Source organism: Astyanax mexicanus, chromosome 5 (genome assembly GCF_023375975.1).
Source record: "Astyanax mexicanus isolate ESR-SI-001 chromosome 5, AstMex3_surface, whole genome shotgun sequence".
Taxonomy (NCBI): Eukaryota; Metazoa; Chordata; class Actinopteri; order Characiformes; family Acestrorhamphidae; genus Astyanax; species Astyanax mexicanus.
Genome location: NC_064412.1, coordinates 25915257 through 25929300, shown reverse-complemented (window position 1 = coordinate 25929300; position 14044 = coordinate 25915257). Strand labels below are relative to the sequence as shown.

General features: G+C 38.7%; 1 protein-coding gene across 3 annotated transcripts in view; it reads right to left on the bottom strand.

Annotated features, from left to right (window-relative positions):
- myh11a (myosin, heavy chain 11a, smooth muscle) overlaps positions 1-14044 on the bottom strand; it is a 37324-nt gene extending 23280 nt beyond the window's left edge. For all 3 annotated transcript variants that reach the window (XM_007257156.3, XM_007257154.3, XM_022675172.2), the window contains exons 1-4: positions 13917-14044; positions 7136-7498; positions 5448-5604; positions 160-187 (exon numbers count right to left, since the gene is read on the bottom strand). In XM_007257156.3, the coding sequence (XP_007257218.1) occupies positions 160-187; positions 5448-5604; positions 7136-7477 (527 nt within the window). In that variant the 5' untranslated portion in view covers positions 7478-7498; positions 13917-14044. The remainder of the gene's footprint in view (positions 1-159; positions 188-5447; positions 5605-7135; positions 7499-13916) is intronic.

Sequence of the window (14044 nt, the reverse complement as noted above, 5' to 3'; positions counted from 1 at the left end):
TATATAATATTAGTAATTGTGTAATAGTAAAACTCTTAATCACATTGCTGTTTAACTGTACAATTAAATATTTAACAATATTTTTATACAACTGTATATTAGATAAATGATCATTTGTGTGTGCATGGGAAGTGACCGTGAAAAGGATTATTTACTTACGTGCAAAGAATAGACTGGTCCTCACGATCTGGAGCATCAAACACAAAAACATAAAGGGTTGATTATTATGATGTTAAACTCAGTTCACTTCAACGCACAGTAATAATGTCAGTAGTATGTTAATGGGGCGTATCAGTAAATATAGTCAGTTTTATTAAAGTCAATCATTTTACAAAATAACATGAGTCCCTGCACACACACACACACACACACACTCATACACTGTGTTCCACATTGTTAGATAAGGTCAAATAACGACCAGTTACCAAGCACATCTATAGCCTTCTAACCCCCCCCCCCCACAAGCTACAGCCCCTCACTGCCACTTAAACTACATCCACCCAAACTACAGCCCTTCTTAGCCTAATAAATAACATTAATCTAAACTACAGCCCCTCTTATCCTACTAAACTACCTTCATCTAAACTACAAAACTACAGCCCCTCTTAGCTTACTAAACTACAGCCCATTTCAGCCTCCTAAACTACAGACCCTCTTAGCCTACTGAACAACAACCCCTCTTAGCATACTAATCTAACTCCACCTAAACTACAGCCCCTCCTAGCCTAACTAACTACAACCCATTTCAGCCTCCTAAATTACATCCACCTAAGCTACAACTCACAGCTTCCAAAACTACAACCACTTCATTACATCCCCTTTCAGCTTCATAAATGAACTAATAGACTACATCTACCTAAACTACAACCCCTTCTAGTCTCCTAAAATACATCCCTGCACAACCTAATAACTACATACACTTAAACAGCTCCTCCCAGTCAGCCAGAGGGTTTCTTATGATCTGAGTTTGATCCGTTTTGATGACAGAGTAAACAGTTAGAAGTGCTGAGTTAAACAGACTGGACCTCTGTCACCAGCTCAGCTACTGGAGCTCTACCTCTTCTCATTCCACACACTGACTCTCAGCTCTATCACACCGCTCTGTGTTTACAGGTTCTCTCAGGCCGAGCTCAGCTGAACTGAGGGTAAGCGAAGGGTCAGCATCCTTCACTAAACCTGTGTTCACAATGAGTTCACCATCACAGGATTAAACGATAAACTCTATTTAAACTGTAACCAGATTAAATTTACACTCTGCACCACACTCAGAACCTGGACTCAGAGCATTCAAACACTTATTATAATAAACACATAAACCCAGTCCAATTGGGATTACTGTCAAGAAGCTCGTTTGCACGTTAACCGCTAGGGGTAGGATTGACCCAATCCTTGTTGGGATAGAGGGGTAGTGTGAAGTGTTAAGGCTACATAGCCCTCCAAATAGAGGTCTTTGTTAAAAAAATTATGATAACTATTGCATTGTCTTTGTTTAATCTAGTTTCAATATATTATGACCCTTTCTGTATAACAGGCATTAGACATAGCTAATTAGTTTGTCTCTGTAGCTAGCTAGGTAAATTTCCTGTTCCAATTTAAATGGTACTACCCAATGCCCTACACTGAACTAAAGTCCAGCAGTAAGGTTGTAAACTTTACCGCTTTCCTGCTTTGCAACAGACTGGGTCACCTACAGAGCATTTTCTATATTTTCACAAAGTATTAGGTTCTTGAAGGTTTGGTCACATCTAATAGTGGTAGAATTTAAATAACTTTGCCTTGTAACATTCGATGTGACATTCGATAAATGGGACTGAGCCTCTTACGTTTAATATTAGAGTTAAATAAATAACTGTTCATTGGTTGTGCTCCGTGTAGCCCACTGAGGTAAGAAAACTTACACTGGTGCTGAATTCTGATATGACTAACTGGGCAGCAGTCCATACACACACATACACAACTACATTTCTTCCTAATTAAGGCACAAGCCACAACTAAAAAAACACATACATACACACACACACACACACACACACACACATACTGCTGTGTCACTGACTCGTATCTCAGTGGGTTTAAAGAATTTTGTTTTAAAAACAAAAACAGACCAGAATAAAACATTACAGTCAGCTCTGCTCTCAATATGGGACAAAAGCAGACCCCCAGCCCCAACCTTACGTTCACATACCTGTCAAGTTTTAGATTAAAAAATAAGGGATATTTTCCTCCGTCCGCTTAAAGCCGTCCCACCAGCCCAACAAAGGTTCAGTATCCCTTACATTTTAAAGACAGGTTTACAAAAAATCTAAAATAACCACCTGTGAACCACTTACAGACTACATTTAGATGATCAGAATCTGTTAGGCCTACCTTTGTTGACACTGAAATGTTGTGGACATTCCTTTTCTAGATATTTAAAAAAAGTTAAGATTTCATGTCTTTTTTGGGATAAATGCACTCTTTTATATGATATATTCTTTTATTTATTTAATGGATTTAAAAGTCACAAGCTGTAATTTTTTAATTTTTAAAAGGTTTAATCTGTGTGATTTATTCGGAGACGAGTATTTTTAAGCAGCTATCAGTAAAATCTCATCACAGTTTACATGATTAGCCTACCGTTACCTTTCTTTTAGAAAAATCGCTGTATATCCAGATCTGTTTTAACATCAGCAGCTCCGACTAGCTGCCTGAACTCACAGCCTGAACTTTTTTTTTTATATAATATGGGAAATTTACTGGAAAATACTAATACGGGAGGAAGGCGGGAAAGAGGAGTAAAATACGGAAGTTTCCCGGCCAAAACGGGAGACTTGACAGGTATGCGTTCAGCCTTAATCTCCAACACTACCTCAACTTCCACCCCTGCCTTAGCTTCATACACAGCCTCAATCTTTCTCAACCTCATTTTAAAACTTAACCTTTACCTCAGCCTCAACCTTATCCTCAACGTCATATTTAACCTTTGCCTTAGCCTCATTTTCATCTTACTTTTACCTATTAGCCTCTGATGACTCTCTGTCCACACAAAACACACACACACACACACGCACTGAGATCTTGTATTTGACAGGGGTTTATAGTTGATGAGCTCTGACAACGCCTTCCTACTTCAAAGCCAAACCAGCGTAAGCTCTTTAGCTTAGCTTCATCAGGGAATATTCTAATAATCAAATGTATTACCATGGCAACAAGCTTCACAGCAATGTGCACCACAGAAACTTCCACTGTAGCTGTACGTTCTTTATGTAAATAGTAATAATAATAATAATAGAAACTTTACAAAGTTTCACAAAAGCAAAGAGAGCAAAAATAATAAAACAAAATAGAAAAAAAAATAAATATGAAATATAAAATGTATGATAAATAGTAAAATGTTGCTGTAGAAATTTAATCTTTTGGCTTTGTTATATGACAAGAGTTCAGTAGTTGACAAATTATGAACCTTGATCACTGTTGTTTAAGCAGGAATAAAAAGAGCTTCAAAACTTTCATAGTGTTACATAACAGTCTTGGCTTGTTGTTTTTACACCCCCAAATGACCATCTGAACTCCACCAATTTCTTAGTGGCTCTCTGTCTGTCTCTATACTGAGAGCACACTAAGCAACTGAACTTCTCAGAACCGAGAAAACATGATTACCACACAATAGTGGCTCAATCGCATACCAAGAATACCAAGTTTGTACATCCAATGTGCACCCAGTGTACATCCATCTCCTGAATTTTGAATTTGCTGATAACACAGTCAATATCTCTAAGTTCCACATTCTGTTTCTATAAGTTATTGAACATAACTCAACACTTGCATCATTATGACAGTTATATATAGTATGTGTACAGTTCTGTGACATTGCATTACATGTTTTTCTTTGAGGGTAAAACTGTGGTGGAGGGATGTTTATTAAAACTTCTTAAAATGATTCTTAATCAGAACCATAAAGCACTCTGCTATAACACAACCTTATTTAGAGAAGAGTAAACCCTCTGTAGAGAACATTGAGTGAGTTAATAGATTAACCATTTAAAATACATCATAGCTTTAATGTTCGATTTCTGCTCCGCCACTTCCTGCTACAGTTTAGGTTTTCCCATTTGAGCCGTAATGCTCCGAATCAGTTCTCTAAGGAATTCCCATTACAATTTATTTACTCTTCTGTGTGGATTATTGTGTATTAAAAATTAAATTGGGTTTATAAGTGTTCTGTGTGTGTGCATGTGTATGTGGTAAATGCATGTGAAAGTGGTAAATAAAAAATAAAAATAATCTTCTTCATCATCTTTACCACCACACTTCAGCAACCAGATCACAGTTTACAGCTGCAAAATAAAGTTGCTATAACACACATATATGCACACATACACACTGCTACCACCAGCAGTGCTCAGAGCTTCAAACACCCCTTAAACAACACATTCATCACTGATAAAGACACCAAAGCTCTCTGACTCTCTCTCACTCTCTCTGAGGAGCTTAAGAGTTGCTTTAAGAGGTTCTCATTAAACTCAGAGCTTTTGAGCTAAAGTCAACACCCCAACCAGTGTGAGAACACCAGCAGCACCACAAACACTCACACAAACACACAGACATACATAAAAAAAAAATCACACATACACATTCCACACCCCTCTGCTGACAATACATACTCAACGGTTCCCTCCAAGTAGCTTGCTTAGCCAGCATTCATCAAGCTGCAGCTAAACAGGGAATACACCTTGAAAGACTTAACCCTCCTGTTATGTTCATTTGTCAGGAACAGCAATGGTGTTCCTGGGATAATTTTACCCGGTGCATGTTTAATTATCAAAAAGCTGTCTAAAACTAATCTAATCCAAAACCAATTTTAAAAGACAGTTTGAATATTTCTTTACTAACTCCATTGCTAATTATTCTATCAATATTTATTGCAATGGTGTTCCTTACTTCTAACAGGTAATGGAGAAGCAGAAGAAGTATCATAATGAAAAAATACTTTTAACTATTTGTCCTAGATCTTCAAACTTTAAAATAGGTCAATTTGACCCGTAACATAACAGGAGGGTTAAACATAGCCTGCAAATGCTACCTCACCGCTACACCTAGCCAGCTAAGGTCTGAACACTTTTTGACACTTTATGTGAAGAAGGGTGATTTAAGATCATTCTGTCACTTTCACCTGTAGTAGTAAACAGCTCATTAACTGTGTGTATTTAAACCCAACTTCTAACTGAAACAGCTGAAGCTCGATCCCATGAATCCTACAAAGCTCGGAAGACAATGCACCTGCTAGAACCCGGAAGATATAGAATCTGGCTCTTGAAATATACCGGAAGTGAGAGACAGGAGTACATCTTTTCCTACAGAACCATTCCAACCTACACAGACGGACATAGAACCACACCATCCCATTCAGAATCCAGTTTTGAACCTGGTCTGTATGTGTGTGTGTGTGTGTGTGTTAGTATCCTCACCCTGCATCATGTTCCTGTAGGCATTGTCTGTGATGGAGTAGATGTGAGGCGGGACCTCGTGACGCTTCTTGCCCTTGTACATGTCGATGATCTTCTCTGAGTAGATAGGGAGCATCTTATAGGGGTTCACCACCACGCAGAACAGCCCAGAATAAGTCTAAGGACAGAACCCACAGGACAGACATATCAGAATAGACAGCCTCACTCTTCACTCCTCATCTTTTTTAAGACAGTCATTTAATTACTGAAATGTTTACCATTTGGTCCTAGTTACATACAGTTACATATACATTAAAATCGGTTAGCAGAAACCTTTAAGCATCTTATCCAGAGGGATTTACAAAAGGCTTCATTTCACCAAGGAGATATCCATAATAGTTTGTATACGATTCTAAATAGAATCGAAAATATACCTTAAGACTACATACTGACAAAGTCATAATAGATACCTAAATACACAGCACTTGCCATACTACAGTGTCTGAATGTCAAATAATCAATTATGACATGGGAATAATCATAAGCCTTTATTGATTCCATATTTTGTTGCCAGGACAGAATAAAGTCTGGTTACTTGTTCTCCATGTACCTTTAAGTATCAATTATACAATTTACTTTCTTTATAGACCCTCAAAGTCACAGAACCCCTTTCAGTACCATATAGAACATTTCTTTTTAGGAGTGTACCTAGAGCACATTCTGAGAAAGCACCAGGACATTGTTATATCAGCTAGTGAAGTGTAGGAATGTATAAATGTTTATAAAATGTGTAATTAAATTGTCATAAATGATGTACGGACGAGTTACGGAGCTTTCCATCATTTAACATAAAACAGGAGCTCTAAATGTGAGTTATGTAACCATCATAGCAACAGACTCCACTCTAAACCAGGAGCTGCAACCCAAATAGGAATCAATATCACACTTCTTCTTTAATCACCAGAGTGTCAGCTCCCACTGCAGGACATTAAGGAGTCGGTTCTTTATGAGGTTTATAGTTAAAAAAACTGCAGAACACTAATCTAATAATAAAAATGGACAGAATACTAACTTAATACAGACTGGATTTGTTCAAGATTACTTGTACATGTTAAGTCTCGGTTTATGTTTAATGCAGCATCAGTACTGACGGATAGTTTAAACCCCTGCTACAGAACTTTATCTGCTGAGTTTTAAGACCATCACCAATTACCACCAAGCCATACAGAGGACAGCCTGCCTCAGTGAGAGCACTGATAAACTGACCATGGATTTTCTGTGGTTCCTCTGACCAGCAAAGTGATGCAACAGAAGAATTACTTTTTCATAAAGAACAGTACCCTTTTTTGAGATGAAAACTTTTAGCTTTAAATGATGATCTGAAGAATCACTTCTGCACTACTCCGTAGTGGCCAAACACAAAATATCCAGTCAAGATTTTAAACAGAATGCAAATATACTAAATCTGCTAAGATCTAATAGAAGAATACGTACACCACTTAGTATGGTGCTGGCAGTATGCATGAATATCAACACTTTTCTCAACAAAGCCTAACTTTGTTTCTCATTTATATTTCATTTACATTTAAATTATCTATTCCCCCCTAATGTACATGTCACCTTACTTGGGTGGCATAAGTTCCACCTCACAACAACATTTAACATTTAATCTACTTGCTAATTGGTTGGCACAATGAAAAAATACTCACATAGATAAGTCCCGAGAAGTACCTCTCTCTCAGGTTATGCAGCACGGAGGCTTCGTTTAAGCAGGTCAGCTCAGCCATGTCCTCCACCTTGCTGAACTTGGGTGGGTTCATCTTCTGGATGTCATCCTTGTTCACAGTCACCTTCTTGCCGTTGTCCACCAGTTCCACCAGCACCTCATCGCCCTTCTCCTCCTTCACGCTGGCGGACTCAAAGCCATGCTTCTCCGACGGGATCCACACCAGCTTTTTTAACGCCCAGTCAGCCTGAGCCACTGGACTGTTGAAGAAGTCCTTATCTGTGTAGAGGAACTTCTCATCCTCACTCAGGGTCTTCTTCGCCATGGTTCCGCTCTTATGGGAGGACTGAAATGGTGAAAAAACAGAAGATGGTAAAGACTGGGTGTTACAGCATAAGTATAAAAAAGTATAATTAGAATACATGGTATAAGACACAATATTATGAGTTATTAAAGGTTTTTTAAACTACAAACAGCAGAAATACATATACCTTATTCCAAATGCTCAGCATTTGCAAAAATTGCAAAAATTTCTTATAAATTTTAAAGCGCTATATTAAACCAAACACAGCAGTTATTATTACTAGTACATAAGACTTTCATTAAAATTGCTTCTTTTTTACCAACCAGTGGTTGCAACACATTGATATATCCTGTATAGTTTTACAGTGAAGTCTTTGCTGTGCTTTTCTCTGTCCTCAAAATCCACATGGAACAGTTTCCTACTGTTCAATCTAAACACAACATACGCAAAACAGTACACCATACCTCTACACACACCATAAATGAAAGCTGATATGACCCTGTTAACACATTAACAAAATTTTAATAAAAACATGTATTTACAGAAATTAATTTATGTGGACTAGTTGTACTCCTATATTTTCATTATTTCATATAGATTTAATCTGGTATTTTAGTTTCTTTCTATTTTTAGCCACTGCTTTCAAGAAAGTCAAGATTACATATATAAATGACGATTCTTAGTGAATTTACAGTTTAAATAAGAACTGATTCAATAAATGATTGATTAACTGACCATTAGCATAATGTGTGAGGACTCATTATAGCAAGCAACATCTACTATACATGTTTACAGCATGTCAGTGATATGCCAGTGTTGTGTGCTTGGGCTTCAGGAATGGTTTATATTTAAGCTAAGATTTCTATTTCTTGATGGTTTTCTACCTTTTAGCACTTTCTAAACAATAGCAAAGAAACTTGAGATTTAGACCTAATCTAAATTATAAAATGTAAATTAAAACTCAAGTCCTGCTATGTGTTCATAGAAAGTACACTGTATTGATGATGATAAAGTTGATGAAAGAATATTGGGATTATTAGAGCTGCTGTGAGTGACTCACAGATATGAGGGTTTTTAACATTTAAAGAGCCACTCTATCATGAAGAAGTAACTTTAAATGTGTTAATGGGTAAATGTTTAAACATCCTGCATCCACTGTAAGGAAACTCCACACACCATTGTGGGACAATGTTAGCATTTGGGTGTAATGTAGCAGATTTAAGCTAAGCGTAAATGGACCCACCACCTGTAGGAATGCCCAGAGAGGAACTACTGTCCTGCGCTTCACTCAAGCAGAGATACACTACAGCGAGTGTTGTGGGACCAGGCCGGCGATGCTTTTTATGCTTTAGCTTTTTTTCCTTTGGCTTCTGCAGCTGATGTGGGTCTCGTGCTGCAATGCCCTTATATGGCAGGTTTCTCTGCAGCAGATCTGAGACCTAAACAGCAGAGCAGAAGAAGTCCCAAACAGAGACCTTATAGGGAAGAGAATGCCTCCAGCAGGATGGCCAGTTTATTCCAACATGATAACACAGAGCAGGGCTAGCAGGGTGGGGGCGGCCGCCACTAATACTGGTGACCAGCTGATAGGGGGAATGCACGTAATGTACCAGTGCAGTGTTTCCTGCCTCTGTGTGTGTGTGTGTGCATCTATGTGTATGTGTTATGTACTGCAGTAAAACAGGTGCATTGTTTCTTATACACAACCTGCAAATAAAAAAAATGTTTTTTACTACTTTCTTTAAATGTAAAAAATAAATTGTATAAAAAAAGACACAAAAACTCATACTGAACACTGAACACACACTGCACCATGCAAACACTTCTAAACACACACTTTGAGGTCAGAGTGACAAAGGGAAAGTCATTTCCTCTGTAACGGCTGTGCTTCTCTTCTGACACAAACACTATCACACACACAGTTCAGAAACGTGTACAGTAATGCAACTGTAATATGAATGTAAAATAACTATCATATAATTGCTACAACAAAGAAGGTAAACATTCTCTAATAAAACTAAATGTCAACATGCCAATAATGGAGATAAGCAAAAAAAAAAAACTGAAACTGTTAAGCTGTTTTTTTTTTTGTTGTTGTTTGCTTAGCTGTAGTTAGTTGGGCTAAAGTTAGCTCCTAATTAAGCTGATGTTTGCTGTAGTTAGCTAAACCGTAGTTAGTGTTAGCTGAGCTGTAGGTTGCTAAGCAGGTGTTCGGTGTAGTTAGCTGAGCCATAGGGAGCAGAGATTCTCATTTTAGCTGTAATCAGAGGTGGTTGAGCTGTAGTTAGCAGTAGCTGGGCTGTAGCTAAGCTGATATTGACTGCAGCTGAAATGTAGTTAGCTGTAGCTGAGCTGATATTTGTTGTAGTTATGCTGTAGTTAGCTGTAGCTGAGCTGATATTTGCTGTAGCTGAGCTGATATTTCCTGTAGATATGCTGTAGTTAGCTGTAGCTGAGCTGATATTTGTTGTAGTTATGCTGTAGTTAGCTGTAGCTGAGCTGATATTTGCTGTAGCTGAGCTGATATTTGTTGTAGTTATGCTGTAGTTAGCTGTAGCTGAGCTGATATTTGTTGTAGTTATGCTGTAGTTAGCTGTAGCTGAGCTGATATTTGTTGTAGTTATGCTGTAGTTAGCTGTAGCTGAGCTGATATTTGCTGTAGCTGAGCTGATATTTCCTGTAGATATGCTGTAGTTAGCTGTAGCTGAGCTGATATTTGTTGTGGTTATGCTGTAGTTAGCTGTAGCTGAGCTGATATTTCCTGATATGCTGTAGTTAGCTGTAGCTGAGCTGTAGTTAGCTGTGGCTGAAACGTAGTTAGCTATTCACTATAGCTGAAATGTAGTTAGCAGTAGCTGAGATGATATTTGCTGTTGCTGAAATGTAGTTAGCAGTAGCTGAGCTGATACTCGCTGTAGCAAAAATGATATTCACTATAGGTGAATTGTACTTAGCAGTAGCTGAGCTAATATTCACTGTAGCTAAACTGTAGTTAGCAGTAGCTGAGCTGATATTCGCTGTAGCTGAAATATAGTTAGCTGTACCTGAGCTGATACTCACTGTAGCTGAGCTGTAGTTAGCTGTAGCTGAAATGTAGTTAGCTATTCACTGTAGCTGAGCTGTAGTTAACTGTAGCTAAAATGTAGTTAGCAGAAGCTGAGCTGATACTCACTGTAGCTGAGATGATATTTGCTGTAGCTGAAATGTAGTTAGCAGCAGCTGAGATGGTGTATGCTGTAAGCAGCTTTGTTCTGGCTCAGTGCTAACTAAAGCTAACTGAAGACAGGAGTTTGAGTGGAGGCTTAATCTCTGCCATAAGTCTGCTGATAAGCCAGTGAAAGAGACAACATCGTCCATTAGTCAACATCATCAGCCCTGTCAGCTGGAGCAGCACCTCCAGGTTCTGTGAAGCAAGCAGCACTGAACCTTTCAGAGGGATTCCTGTTAATAACATTAATAACCAGCATAGCTGACCAACTATGGCAGAAAGTGTCCTGTTGAGAGAGTGGAAAACAAAACTGAGGGAAACACCCATTCGAACACTCACTCAGATATTCAGGAAAAGACAAACAAACAGAGAGTTCAGAGGAACTGTGGTGTGATTAAAAGCTGGGATTTCCTGCGTCCTCTGGGATTTCATTGACCCTTAATCTCAATAAGGATTGAGAAGCATCTTTTAAAGTGCGCCACTGAAAATCCATTTTCCTTCTTTATGTGTCAGTGATTTACTCATGATGGAACGGAGTTAGCTGCAGGTCCTTGACTGAACCATGCTTCATCTGGAGAAGATTCGGACACTTTCACAGCTGAAATAAACTCACATGAATGAGCCTTCTTGGCCTAAGCTCAAATCGGCCAGATGCCCAGAAGATCATGTGACTTTCGCATTTGCTGGGATGGAGTTGTTTGACCTCCTGGTCCTGTGAAAAGTTCCATCCCTTTTTTCTGCATCTCTGTTTTCTCATATTCTTGTATTGTTTTACTTTACACTCTAAGACACATTGTTATAACCTTAAAGCTGGTAAAGTCACCACTGATTCACCAAACACTCTCCATACTGGCTTCTAAGACATCCTTCACACTGCATTCTGGTCATGTGGTCAATATCTAGCCACAGGTTTCACCCTGCTAAACAGTCACACAATAAGGGCTAAAGCTGCTGCAGAAGCTGCTTTATTATATTTTTTCAGTGATGGGTTCAGGGTTTAACAGCATTAGTGCTTAGTGTCATGGGTGTAGAACCCAAGAACTGTAATGAAGCTCAGGTAGCACAAATTAAACCCAGACGCTTCTAAAATAGGCACCAGTTCGTGACAGTAATTAGAGGAACGCTGTGGGATGGGCTAAGAGATAATGGGGAATTTCACAGTGGAGCAGGTGACCCACAGAATTCCATTAAATCATTAAAGCAACAAAGGCTACTAAAGGCAACTAAAGATAGACTGCAGCTCCTTCAGTAAGACACAGGGATTTGTGATGTTAGCTGCAGTCATGCTAAATCTAAACTGATCTTTTGTACTGAAGTGCAGCTTTTCGTCATACCGTGGTGTTTAGTACTGCTTTTGTTATTTGTCCTAACAGGATTTTTCAATTTTTCACCTCAATTTAGTTACTTCCAGTTTCACCCACTGTCTAGAACCACCCTATCCCAGGGCTCAATCTTCCTGAGACATGTAAAGCTCCACCACATTTTCTCAAACTAAAGGTAACAAAACACCACTGATTAAATATATAACATGTTTGAGTGTTGTAAATAATCCTGGTGTGTTATTAACTCAGTCAGACTCACAGTTCTCGCCAAAAAAAAAATTCTGGAATTTTAATGGTATTTGGATGCGCAAAGTACACCATAATGCGTTGTTAACAAATGGTATCGCTAACAATCCTAACAAGGGACAATGCTATCAATGATAACCTGGGACAAAAAAAGTATTTTCCATAGATTTGGAATAAAACACTAGTAAACCAGTTGTCAAACCAGCTGTGGTAAATTCCAAAGTCTTTAGATCTGTTTTTTGGAAAGGTTTTAAAATATTGTCTAAATGTTTAACTGGAACACAGCCAACTCGTGTGACATCATTCCTATCTCTGACTTCCAAGGTAAATGGAATGCTGTATTTTATAGCACTGTTTTATTTCAGCACTGTTACTAAAAAAAAAACCTACCAGTAGTATAAAAACACTTTCAGGAGATAAAATAACTGTAACATGTCTCAGTATAAGTTACACAGGCTCTCTTGTAAGAGACTTTCTGATCCCAGTAAAATAAAGGTAATACAAATACAATACTCAGAAATAATTTATATTTAGACCAGGTTTAGACCAGGTTTCAATCTAAGTGAATCCTAAAATGATTGCTGAACTCTGCCTGTTCTAAGTACAGTGAGCCTGAGGATGAGCTGTGGTGATGTTTAGCTGTGTGTGTGCGTGTGTGTGCTTCACCACATTGCTCAGAACAGCAGCATTTGACAACCATATTAGGAGAACAGGAAACTGTCGGGTTTGCAGCACTCAAGTGTGTCAGAGAAACAGTTTCCCACGACAATGTCATCCAGCCAGACCCCCACTCCCAAATCTGACTCTCACTCCTCACTTATTAACTCTTTCTTCTCAGTTTCACTTCTTACTCTCATTCCTGCAGTGTGTTTTACTGTTGTGCACCTGCCAGTCGGAGTGCGGGTCTGCTGGAATGATGATGTGCAACAGTGTGTAGCATCAGGGCTGGGAAATATCACAGTCCTTCTACATTCACAGACAATTTACAATAAAGACCTCACCTAAAGCAATTCATAAAATGCATACACTGCACACCCGCTATACACCTCATACACCCAAAACACACACCCCCCACACACACCACAGGCCATACACCTCATACACCCAAAACACACACCCCCCACACACACCACAGGCCATACACCCTACACTTTCCACACACCCCATACATGTTTCTGATTAGCTGGACTGGTGCTAAACAACCAGCAGCTCATTTAACAGCACTAGCTTCTGAGCTGGTTTCCCAAAAGCCTCTTAGCACCAACATGATCCATTGATGGACAAGCGAGCATCACACTGAGCACTCTCTTCGTGTTAAGACTTTCTTAATGCTAAGATGCTGTTGGGAAACTGGGTCCTAAACTGGGTCCTAAACTGGTTCTCAGTTGTTCTCTGATGGTTCTGTAACATGTGTTTACAGATAAATGACATGTCCTGATTTTACAGGAGGGAAACCGGTTTCTGACTCTCATTATATTTAAATATCTCATTTTTAATCTTCAACTCTTTTCACTGCACACACACATACATACATATACACACACAAAACTAATAATGATAAATACATACATGTTTACAACAGATAGCATTATTATTTATCCTCATACAAACATAAACACTTAGAGAGACATTGATGCAGAAAAAACAAAACAGAGCTGCAGGACAACAAAATCATAATACTCACTGTCACCTGTGCCTGGGTTTAGGATTAGGTTCAGATTGGGGTTCAGGCTGGGGTGGGTTTGGAGGGATATGGATGAGGAGCTCCTGCTGCACTCTCCAAAATCTTACCGTCCAAACTGGTCCACCACC